Source organism: Galeopterus variegatus, unplaced genomic scaffold (assembly GCF_000696425.1).
Source record: "Galeopterus variegatus unplaced genomic scaffold, G_variegatus-3.0.2 Scaffold6281, whole genome shotgun sequence".
NCBI lineage: Eukaryota > Metazoa > Chordata > Mammalia > Dermoptera > Cynocephalidae > Galeopterus > Galeopterus variegatus.
In genome coordinates, this window is record NW_007732392.1 from 86,648 (window position 1) to 98,997 (window position 12,350).

At 51.3% G+C, this 12,350-nt stretch overlaps 1 protein-coding gene across 1 annotated transcript in view; it reads right to left on the reverse strand.

Annotated features, from left to right (window-relative positions):
• Positions 1-12,350, reverse strand: part of THBS2 (thrombospondin 2) — a 27,909-nt gene that overhangs the window by 2,143 nt on the left and 13,416 nt on the right. Inside the window, exons 11-21 of the mRNA XM_008590686.1 lie at positions 12,288-12,346; positions 11,723-11,941; positions 9,217-9,324; positions 8,542-8,701; positions 6,942-7,060; positions 6,135-6,369; positions 4,247-4,474; positions 3,548-3,819; positions 2,881-2,978; positions 1,546-1,685; positions 15-331 (exon numbers count right to left, since the gene is read on the reverse strand). Of these exons, the coding sequence (XP_008588908.1) occupies positions 324-331; positions 1,546-1,685; positions 2,881-2,978; positions 3,548-3,819; positions 4,247-4,474; positions 6,135-6,369; positions 6,942-7,060; positions 8,542-8,701; positions 9,217-9,324; positions 11,723-11,941; positions 12,288-12,346 (1,646 nt within the window). The 3' untranslated portion in view covers positions 15-323. The remainder of the gene's footprint in view (positions 1-14; positions 332-1,545; positions 1,686-2,880; positions 2,979-3,547; positions 3,820-4,246; positions 4,475-6,134; positions 6,370-6,941; positions 7,061-8,541; positions 8,702-9,216; positions 9,325-11,722; positions 11,942-12,287; positions 12,347-12,350) is intronic.

Genomic DNA, 12,350 nt, shown 5'->3' on the forward strand with positions numbered 1-12,350 from the left:
ATTACATTTTATATGTAAACGTCATTCTTTTTAAACAAATGAGAAAAAGCAACGTAATGCCACGCCCAACTCTCACTCCACATGAAGTCTCATGTGTCACCAAATGTTTTCCTGTAGTGGTTGGTATTCATCTTTGGGTCCCATTAATATTTATCCGCTGAAGGCACTTGGGCTTGGGGCTGATGGCAGGAAGAGAAGAACCATCAGAGTTAAGGTCAAGAGGCAGGAGGGCTGCACAGTGAGGCTGCAAGGACCGGGGTGAACTGAGGTGCCTGGGTAACACGGCATGAGCCAGGCATTGGTGGAAAGGCAGAAAATCTTGCTTAGACATCTAAAAAAAAATTTAAAAAAGAAATAAACAGAATTAGGATGACTGAACCATGGGTTTGGTTTTATTTTGTTTTATCTATAACCTAAATTATCACTATTTATTTAAAAATGACATCTATAATATGAATGGATGGATGGATAGATAAGATGGATGAATAAAAGAATAAATGGATGGACAAAAGGATGAATTGATGGACGAATGAATGGATGGATGGATGGACAGATGAACAGAGGGATGGGTGGATGGATGGGTGGGTGGATGGGCGGATAGGGGGGTGGATGGGTGGGTGGATGGGTGGATGGGTAGGTGGATGGGTGGATGGGTGGGTGGATGGGTGGGTGGATGGGTGGATGGGTGGATGCGTGGGTGGATGGGTGGATGCGTGGGTGGATGGGTGGGTGGATGGGTTGGTGGATGGGTGGATGGGTGGATGTACAGAAAGACAGATGAATGGTCAGATGATGTTTAGATGAAAGCGTGGATGAATAGACAGATAGAAGGATGGATGGGTGGATGGAAATATAAAATGACTTCAAAGGCAGCCTAACATAAGGAAAATAAAACTTCACCAGAAACAAGCAGAGAAAACAAGATTCTTGTCTCCCCCACATCTCTTCACTTTGTGTATCATTTTCAATGTGTGGTTTCTGAGAAGCATCTCTGAGCCTTACTTACCTCATCTGTAGAATGAGGATATTTTCATGTGTATCTTAAGGCATGGGGGGTACAACAAGATGGGACTCAAGTTCTCTCCGAGGTCCATAGCATTTGGTTCAAATATACTTGCAGGGAGATAACTAAGGAGACCCCTTCCCTCTTCCTTTCTTTCCTTCTTTCCTTCTTTCCTCCCTCCCTCCCTTCCTTTTCTCTCTTTCTTCTTTTCTTCAGTTTTTAGCAAGGGCATCAATCTAAAATGCCTTTAGGAGCTCGGAGGTATAGAAAATATAGAAATCTATAGAGCACAATACAGTGACGGGGATGGGTGGAACGGCTGAGTGATCAGAAAGTGCTTGCCCTACCAAAGGCGTCCACATTCAACTTAAAACAAAGAACAAAGAAGCAAAAGCAATCCTAGCTCACCAAATGAAACCAGTGCACATCGTGACACACGGGGTGTGTTGCCTGAGGCCCAGCTTTTGCAAGAGGAAAAGCTAAACGTGCGCCCCTTCCTGTTTCATGCGCCGCGAGCCTCCCGGGGAAGTTCCCACACTCACCTCTGCATTCGTACTTGAGGTCCGAGAAATAGACCATTTCTTGAGAGAAGACAAACAGACCCAGTCGCCCGCCAGAGTAGGTTTGGTCGTAGATTGGTCCTGAGTCCGCCATGACCTGTTTTCCTTCATGCACTAAGACTCTGAAAACAGAAAAGAAATAAAGAGAAACAGTGAGGGAGGGAGGGAGGTTGGTCATGAACTCTGTGCAGCCCGTCCCCGGAGGAAGAGGTGGCTCCAGCACTGCTGCTGGCAGGTGCAGTCCGACCCTTGCTCAGGTTGCCCCCGAGAGCCAGGGTGGTGCATGCTCGCCCCTCACAGTGCAGCCCCAACCACTGCCCCCCTCGAAACTCCTGCCACTGCCACAACGAATGAGCTCACTTATGACCTCCCAAGCAAGGGTTTCAGAGCAGTCTCTGCCTTTAAGAGCCAGACAGCAGCTTGGTGGAGTGAGGGACATTTCCTTGGGGCCCTCTGAGGGAGTCGAGTCGCACTTCCTGGGTGCCGGCACCAGGTTCTCCCACTTGTGTTGTTATTTGAGTGGCCTCATCTTCCATTAAAATCGTGAGCTTGCCTGCCTTTCCCCTGCTAGGAGAGCTGCACGAGAGAGAAACAGCTCCACCCGCCATGCTCTGATGCATAAAGCCGCTGCCAGAGGACGAGGACGAGGCCATGGGGGAGTCAACAGAGACACCCCAAGGAAGCACCACGCCCTTGCAGCTGCCTGTCCCCCAGCTAACTGGGGCTGCTCACTAGGACCCAAGGACATACAAGCCCAGCATCTGCAAAGAATTCAACCAGACCTCAGTTCTTACTAACTCTGCCAAAAAAATTTTAAACCTTAATTTTTAAATAGTCCCCAGTTTGCTTAAAACAAAATCAATTATAAATGCTAAGTCAAGAGAATAAAAATTCTGTTTGACTGACATTTTGAAAGTTTTGCACAAATATGTGTTGTGCATTTAGCCATCTGCCCCAATAGAAACAGACATGACCTCATTCCCAAAGTGAGGTGCTGCCTAATTTTGCAAGGACGCGATTATTTTCATTGTAGTTTTTCTCCCACGCCCAGGGTGTTCGTTAGGAGCAAAGATGTTCATCGGCCCCACGTTACTTCAAGAACCAGACACATTTCGTTGTCTTCTTCTCAACAGATTTAAGAAACAAGTAGTATAGAGAGAGATGCGGGACAGAAAAGAGAAGGCATCTAAAGCAGAGGAATCCAGATAGGAGCGTGAAAGTCAGAATTTACTCTGGCGTTTTTGTCTGTTAACGTTCAAGGTTGCCGTCCGATGGGGCCACCTGGTTGGAATGCAGCCGGCCCCGCACGGCCCTCACCTGATGTAGCCCGTCTTAGGCCTGTGTGTCAGATGCCACCTGTAGGCAGTGTAGTCTTTCCAGCCAATATTTTTGGGGTCGTGCCACAACGTGCGCACCTGGGGGAAAAGCAGCAGCCTTGAGCACAACCCGGACCCTGAGTCTCAGCCGCAGTTTCATGACCCCACGGGAAAGCACAAAGGTGACCGTGACATTGACCCTCACGGCCCATGAGGCCCAGATCTCGCTGGTGTGATCTGCAGCTTAAATCTCTAGTGAGGATCAAACTCCACTGATAAGGAGCGAGGCAATTCAGTGCTCGAACTCAGGCCCTCGGCCCCGAGAGCCATGGATTCGAGTTCTGCACCACCTGCTTCCTCCATGTGGGACCTTGGACCGAGCACTTAAACCTTCTGAAATCCAGTTCTCCTTCTCTCTAGGAGAGAGTGGGAACATGTTTAATTTGCAAAAGCATTGCCAACTGTGTCAGAAAAGTGCCAGGCGTGGTGTCATTGGTAACATAGGTACTCCACACAAGATCATTAAAATGACTGGGACCTCAGTCAAAATTAACACAAACACAAGTCAGGGTGTCTCTGGAAAGGGTGAGGACTACACTGTGAAATGCCTCGGTAGCCACAGAGCCCCATCAAAGGAGCCGGCGCCGACCTGGCCTGGCTGTCCTCACCTGGCCCTCGGTGTTCCCGGTGTGCCACAGCGCGTTCCTCAGGTGCTCGCCAGTGCCCGTGGTGGAGTTGACCACCTTCAAGGACACTCCGGAGTAGCCGTAGGCCCGGGTGGGCTGGTCTTCCCAGTAGGTCTGAGTCACCTGCTTCCACATCACCACATAGAAGCGGCTGCTCGACTGGTAGCCAAACACAAAGCCAGCGTAGTCGTCGTCCCGGTCAGTGTTGACGTAGAATGTGCCACTGAAGTCCACAGACCCAAACTCATCAAAACCTACATGCAGAGGACACACTCAGTCCTGACATTTCATTAGAAACGCCCTTGACAGGAATCTGCATTTGACCCTGGGATCGTTGGGAGGCAGATCTAAAGAGATGGGAGGCGACCCTACACATCCCCCCAATCCAGGTTCTTCACTGTGAGATTAATAAAACGAAAGGAGTTTTTAGACCCAATTTATAGGGTTATGACAGAGTTTGGGCTGCAAGATGTAGTATTTTATAGACCAAGTCCATACACTAAAATGCCCTTCTGAACACTAAATTTGAGACTCTTTGGAGAGGCAAACCCATGCTTTCCCCGCTCTGGTGCCGCAGACCACGAAAGAGGGAGGGGGGGCCCCGGGAAGATCGCGCGACTCCAGCCACGTGACTTTCCAGCGCATCCTCTGCGGCACCGTCCTGGTAGCTCAGAGGCTCACCTACGGCAATGCCAGGGTCCGAGTTCGCCGTCTGGACCAGCTCCTTGCCTTGATGGCGAATGACCCAGTTCGGGTCGATCTGCGTGGTCCCCTTGGGATCCAAGGGGACCATCTGGAAGTTCCTGAAGTCAGTCTCGCTGATAGCATTGTTCTCGGGACACACATCGTCAATGTCCGGGACACTGTCGTTGTCAAAGTCGTCTTTACAAACATCGCCCCGCCCGTCACCTGCTCACAAACAGCAAAGAAAAATGAAGGGACAAAGCGTGGGTTTGCCATTGCCCCTGGAAGAGCAGCACTGGGTTCTCTGCAGACCTGAGGTCCAGGGCGCTGGGCGCTTTGCACACTAAAGTTCCCCAGTCCTTACGACATTCAGCTCCGGCGCCGTGAGGAGCTCTGACACCTTTTCCTAAACATTCTTGTGGTAAACTCCCCTAAGAGTCTTTTCTCACTTTGTTCTAAACTCAAAACTGGGGGTCTGAAATCTGAATGTCTGTCAAGTAATCTCGAGCTGGATTTTCACTCTGTTTTTTTCCGATCGTTTTCTGGACTTCTGTTACCACCTTTCTTAACCACGTTAGGTGGCATTTAGAGCAGAACTCTTACACTAAAAGCGGTTTTTTCTAGGGAGATGTGGGCTTCTTTGTTTGGAGACTTCTTGTCAAATTTTTCAGTGGGGTTGTGGTGGGTGGGAGTGGGGGTCAGGTGGGCCACATGCCACCCTGGTGCAGACAGGGAGATGATCTATGTGACCTTCACAGCGATGCCGTCCACGGCAGTGACAAGAGTCCTACAGGCAGATTGTATGCAGCATACTAAATGAGCCCACTTTATCGCCTATGCTTTTAGAAGGAGAAAAAGAAATCGAGTTCAGTTGAATACATCATACGTTCTCCAAACTAGTTTTAGTCCACCTGCTGTGCTACAGGCACGTGACCGCGTATAAGGACACTTTAAAAAATACTCAGCGCTCCCCTGCACACCAGCGCCTCCCACCCCAGCCCCCGGCCTGGGTAAAAGGCTGCAGGGAGCCAGCAAGTCCACCTCCCCCAACTCAGTGGCTGTGGGAACTGAGCCTCCTGGTCTCGCGTCCAGACAAGGCTTTGTGTTTTCTGCTAAAGTCCCTCGTGCTGCTCAGGGAGGGTCCTAGGCTGCCCTTCACATCTCAGTGAGTCTTTCCATGTGCTTCTGAGTCATGTTGGCTCAAACACCCAGCAATTCTTTATCTGCATCTGTGGGGTGTGCGTCTTCCAGAGCACGCCTGGACCAGCCAGGATTCCATTCTGGAAGCCAGTTCCTCACAGCCTTGGTCAGGAGCTACACGGCCTTCAATCCACCAACGAGTGTGCCTGTGTACCGACGACTACACAGGGACTCCGACGGGACAGCCCGCCGTCCCTCCTGGGGTCCTGTCCTTGGGCGCTGCACTGTGGCCACTTGCCCACATTAGCTGCCGGGCTGAGAGCATCTTTTGACTTACACTTCACATTCCCACTGTTTTTGTTTGCTTTGCCCCTAAAAAAATAAATCCTCCCTGTCCCCTCGCTGGCAACCAAGTCATTGATTCATCCTGTGTTCATAACCTGTGTTTCTTCCTGAGAGAGGGTCAAAGTTCTGACCACCACGCTGCACAGAGGCTGAGATCACTGCTCATCCCCCCACATACACGCGTGTGCCCTTCGCACAGCAACACCCAGCAAGATGCCAGAGACACGTCATGCAGGTCAGGCAGAAGAAAGCTGATTCTGCCCACCGGTGTCTAGGCATCCGAACCATCACATTTTTCCCACCAGGAGTGTTGAAGAGACCTCTTGGAAAGTGTGTCTCTACCCATGCAGGTGGTGCACAGCAGTTTCTACCTTGCTCATGCACAGGGAAAGGCACCCACCATCTGAGTCCTCCTGGTCTGGGTTGAACACGAGCCGGCAGTTGTCCCTGTCATCAGGGACACCGTCATTGTCATCATCAGGGTCACAGGCATCCCCCTTGCCATCATGGTCATGGTCAGCCTGGTTGGCATTGGAGATGTAGGGGCAGTTGTCCTGGTTGTTCTGGTGGCCATCATCATCTATGTCCTCATTGTTGTCACACTGGTCCCCGACAAGGTCGTTGTCCATGTCAGTCTGGGGAAGAAGGAGCATAAGGAAGACAGCACGAGTGTAAATGCTGAGGCAGGGGCCTCCCGAGGGTGGGATTGGAAGCCAATCACCTCCTCCTAGGTCCAAGACAAGAAGGGACTTCCCTGAGGTCAACCGCTGTGCACCACAGAGCTAGGACGGGTCCAGGAGTCCCTGCAGGGGCTCTACTTAAGGAAGACCAATGCTTCTTCCCTGGGAAGAAGTCAACTGCCACACCATCCAGTCCCTTCCTAGTCCACGGACGACATCACCATGTTACTAGGTTGTCCCTTGCCTTCCAAGGCAAACCTGGAAACAAAGCCAATTCCTACACCTGTGCCAGGGAAGCTGGAGTGGATTCCACGAGGACACAACCTCGCTTCAGACAGTGAGACCGAGGCATCTCCAGCTGGGATGCGAGAGTGACACTGAGATCTGAGCGCAGTACATGTTTTCAATTGAAATTATTAAAGACCCCATGCCGTCATGTCTCGGCAGGGCGAATGGAAAGCTATAGAGTCACATGAGTGCATGTGACGGATGAGGATCCTGCGCCCCTGCTCACGGACACCCATTACCTGGTCAGGGTTGTGCACCAGGGGACAGTTGTCACAGTGGTCCCCCACGCCGTCACCATCCGTGTCTCTCTGGTCCGTGTTGTAGACGTAGGGACAGTTGTCTCTTTCATTGAAGACATCTGTTGATGTTCAAAGAAAAAAACCAGAAACATGCTGAGTTTAGGAAAAGTGCACGACTTTTCCCATCACGTTAAATAACCTACAGCCAAGCTTTTACTTAATAATGATAATAAAGATCTAAAAAAAATGGTAAAATGTAAAGATTATTAGATTCATGGAAGAACACACGACATATTTCTCTTAAAAATTCAAATTCCCTGAGCTTAAGCAGAACCAGTTCTTGGAGATTTCTGGGTGATGCTGCACGGTCAGGAGCGGTCAGCGCTGTCACAGCGCAAATCTGCTTCCCTCAGTATCTGTTCAGAAACTGCGCCTCGACTTCCTGGGCACTCATTAGCTCCCAGACCATGTTGCCTTAGCACGCATGAACACGGGCAGGAAAACACAATGGCAGTGATTGGCAGGGTTTTTAGATGTAACACCTTTTTTCAAAAATCTGAAAATAGATGATAAATTCCATTGACACTGGAGTGATGAAAGAACATGAGTCAGCGCCGGACCGTCAGGTGTGAGACCCACGAGACAAAGCTAAACATCACCAATCAGCCCGACCAAACCCAGCCGAGATGCCCACCTTGCCTCGGCCGGGTGGGTAGAGTGAAGGCCCCGAGTCAGCATGTCGCAGACGCCCACCCGGCCCGGGAGCGCGCAGAACTCCCCACTGCCACACAGCCTGAGACGTGTCCCAGACAGGTGTGTGCAGACACCGACCGAGAGGTTTATACCGATAATACACGCTGTGCGCAGGGCAGCAGGTTAGCATGAGTCAGAGGGGCTGAAGTGGACACAGGGCTGGGGAAAACCAGCAAGGAGACGGCTGGGTGAGGCCCTCTGTGGCCCCCTGGGGGAAATGTGTGCGAGGACATGCTGCTGCCGGCTCCACAGGAGCACTGCCGGTCTCCCAATGTCCTGAGCAAAGCAGTGACCGAGCTGTGACAGTGGCGCTGTGAGTTGCAGGACTCATGCACCAAGGCCAACGGGGTCTCAGGGCAAGTAACCACCAGATGTGTCAGAGGTCACCACAGGGTACCACCTTGTTCCGACTGTCTGGGGTGCCTGGGACCCTCATGGGATTTGCAAGAAGGGTGCAGATATAGATGCCCAGGAGAGACAGAGAGCTCTTCCCAGACCTCTCTTAAGAGCACAGTTTGATGAGCAGAGAGGACAGGATTCTTGGAGCTTTTGAACAGGGGGGGAGGAGGGTGTGCACAGAGAAGACTCCATGCAGGAGAGCAGGACTCTGAGGCTGGGGCAGAGAAATGCACAGTTTTCTAAAGGGCAGTCCTGAGGCTGGTGAACCCTGACCCAAGGGTAAAGACGGGGCAGAATACTGATGGGCTCTTCTGAGAATTAGCTCTGAAGTGAACCATGTAGTCTCACAGTTGTATACAGATCCGTGGAGCCTGTGGAAAATCTGGAATAAACTGTGAAGCTTGCACATACTTCTGACTGTGCACCTCACATCCACCCACGGACTGACCATCTCCATCGATGTCCACAGAGCAGGCGTCCCCCTCTCCGTTGTTGTCCGTGTCGATCTGGGCAGGGTTGTGCACATATGGGCAGTTGTCACAGCGATCCCCAACCTCGTCTTTGTCATAGTCAGATTGGCGGGGGTTGAAAAGAAGCTGACAGTTGTCCTAAGAAAAATCACAAGGGAAGAATTTAGGATAGAACGTAAGAATGTTTGTTGCATTGCTTATAAAATAGCTCAGCGCTTAGAAGTTATGCACTCGAAGCAGATCAAAATAACGATACAGAAATAAGGAAAACGAAAGCCAGTCAGCCCTCACCAAACGCTTTTTACATTTTAAATCATTTTAAAATCATTTATGCATCTGTCCTCTTTAAAATTTTCAGAATTTTCTGCAGCAAAGGTAATATTCCATATACTTTGCTGTGAGGATAGATGTGTACACGTGAAGTGAATGTATGAGTGAGTGACTTAATGGATCAGTGAAAGGCAGATGTGAGTCACCTGCTGTTGTAAATGACCACCTGTCTCTATGAGTGACTCTGGGGAATTAATTATGCACAAACGCCTGTCAAGATAACGGCATTTCAAGGACTCTTCGGTGCAAAGCCTGGGTCTCCCCCTGACCGCTCCACTCCTGACGTCGGGAGCCGGTGCTCAAGCGGCAGGAGCCAGCCTTACCTTCTCATCGCTGACGCCGTCATTGTCGTCGTCGTCATCACAGGCGTCTCCGATTCCATCCTTGTCAAAGTCTTCTTGCCCAGAGTTAGGCAGATGAGGGCAGTTATCCTGCAATTAGAGGGAGGATAGTGATGTAAACATTCTGGAAAGCCCCTTCTTCCAGGAACGTAAGTGTAACAACACAATGAGTACAGCGCTGAGGACGTAAATGTCAGACATCTGTCCTCGATTGAAAGCAGAACAGCGAGAGCACGCCAGCACGGCCAGAGGCACAGGCTTCTCTTTTCAAGTCCTGCCCTAGAAATTATGTCACCACTACTAGTTAGTTGAGACAAAGAAGCTTGTGTTGTGAGCCCAGGATCGCAGCGAGGTTGCCAAACAGCCACAGACACAGGAGGACGAGGGACCACCGCTCCGTGAAAACGGAGCACAGGACAGGGGACTCCGGGCCTCCTTCATTCCCACAAACTTCAGCCCACAAATCAAAAGCCAAAGCTTGCAAACTTTTAACCCTCACTCGCCAGTAGGTTTCAAAGAAAAGAACCTTTTAAAGGTGTATGTGGTCTGTTCAGAAACCGAGGCTTAGGACTTGAAATTATCTCCCTTAATTCAGCTTTTTACAGTGTGCAAGTGCGGGGGAGTCATCTTGTTTCAGTCCAGCCACAGTATAATTCAGGACTGAGCTGCACTTCACTAACAACTGGAGGGAACTGGAAATAACAGGAGAGGATAGGGAGTAAAGGGTTTGTTCTAATGACGGTAACACGCATTTCAGAGCCCCAAGGGGTGGCTCCTCCGGAAGCACTGGACATGGACCATTCATCTAATCACAAGCACAGCACTCGGGGGCCGTGTCCTGCAGCCAGAGTTCCAACACTGCCTGCTGAAGAAAAGAGGGTGCTCGGCTCCTGGGGGAGCACAGGTCCCAGGTAGGGGCCCCGGCAGAGACACAGCACCTCTGCGTCAGGTGGACGAGGAAACCAGGCCTATGGGCTTCTGGCTAAGTCTCACTTGGAAATCCTTTTGTCCTCATAAATTATACGTGCACGTGTGTATATACACACTCGTATGTATGTATACATACAAAATCTGTGAATTATCGTGTGCCATTTTTGAAGTTAGTAAATTCCTGTCTGGAATTCCACAAAAATTAAAAAAAATAATAATAATAAGTGCTATGCTTCCAGCAGCATGTGTCAGGGAGAGTGGGGAAGGGTGGCCCGAGGCGGGCAGGGGGACAGGGAGGGTCAGGGTCGGCGCCTCCCTAATCTCAAAGCTTATCTCTTAATATTTGCCATCTTTAACCAGGAGAGACTGAAAGAGAAAATTAAAATTAAAACTTTGTTACTCAAAATTCACAAGAATGAATAAATATTACATGAACATTTTATACTTTCAAAGGATTTTTTTGTAAATTTGTAACATTTATACTTCTGAAGTTATTAAGGCATAAAACTGCACTGAAACTTTTTGGGACACCCTGTGTAGTGGACTGAATGGTGGTCCCCAAAGTATATGCCCACATCCCAATCTCTGCAGCCTGTTTATATTACCTTATCTGCCAAAAGTGGATGTCAACCTACAGAGCAAAAGAGTGACTGTCACCTAACAGGGCAAAAGTGAATATCACCTTATAAACTAAAAGAGTGAATATCACCTTATGTGGCAAAATATGTGATTAAGTTACAGATCTTGCAGGGAGGTACTTATCCTGGGTTATCCAGGTGGGCCCTAAATGCAACCACACGCATCCCCATGAGAGAGAGGTGGAGGGAGTTTGGGGACAGGAACACATTGGAGAAAGTGTTGTGAAGAGGGAGGCAGAGACTGGAGTGATGCGGTCGTAAGCTCGGGAAGCCCAGGAGTGTCTGGAGCCACCAGAAGCTGGGGAGGCAGGAAGGGTCCGCCCTGGAGCCTCCGGAGGGCGCATGGCCCTGCCACATACCTTGGTTCTGTAGCTCGATTCTGAACGCCTAGCCTCTAGAACGGGGAGAGAATACATTTCTGCTGTTTGGATCCCCCACCTGTGGAAATTTGTTGCAACGGCCTCAGGGAAGTCCTGTACCCTGTCCTAGGTCCCGAGGGTCATCCTCCCAGGGACTGAATTGGTTCCTTACACTGTCGCCCACTCTTTGGGTCTCGTGAAGACAGATGCTCACTAGGTCTCACCACGTGGCCGCAGACTGGCCCACTGTGTGTCAGGACATTCAGGTGTCCAGCTACGGGCTGTGACTGCTCCTCGCCCCTCCCCCTCCCTGGCTTCAGGGTCTGTTTTCAGTCACAAACGAGGGTGTGAGAGTACAGCTACTTTGTAACAAGTGTCCCTGGGATGTCAGGAAATGGATGGAGAGCACTTAGTCTGGCGCTCGGAAATGTGCAGGACAGACACCCAGCGAGCGACGTTGGCCAGGCTGGGCGCCCCGTCCCCAGTCCCTGCGCTGTTTTGCAGCCGGCCATGGCCCGACGGACACGATCTCCCCACCGAGGGGGTTGCGGCGCGGCTCACCTTGATGCAGTGGTAGGTGGCGTTGGTGGCGCACACCAGGTTGCTGTTGGGCCAGCCGTCCAGGTCCGAGTCCTCCCCGCAGATGAGCCCGTCGCCTGCGTAGCCCGTCTTGCACTCGCACTTGTACATGGGGTCGCTGAAGTGGCCCAGGTAGATGCACTCTGCGTTCCTGTGGCAGCTGTGAGTCTTGTCCTTGCAGGGGTTCTCGGGCTCACACACCTGTGGGAGGCAGAGGCTGGAGCCACGCCCTTCCTGGACGTGGTCTCCGGGTGCTGTCGGCGGTGCCCTGGGAGGCCAGCATCGTCTGTGGACCCCCCTGTGGCGCCCCGGCGAGGCCACCAACGTGGACGCTTCCCTGACACACAAGGTTGCTCCCCAGGACAACTCGAACCGGAATTCCCACCAGACCCGAGCGGCCCCAGCATCCCTCTGGGAGGGTGACACCTCCTGACCCTGTCCCCGCAGCGCCGCCCTGTCCTCTTCCCTACCTCCACCCCTCCGTTTTTCTGGACCCGCCTGAGTTTTTTAAAGCGTCCAGGACGCACAGGAGGGTGGCCTTGCTCACCTGCTTGTCCGTCCTGGCGGCCTCCAGGCCGACCCCGCGGGGCTGGCTGCCTCGGTAGCGCGG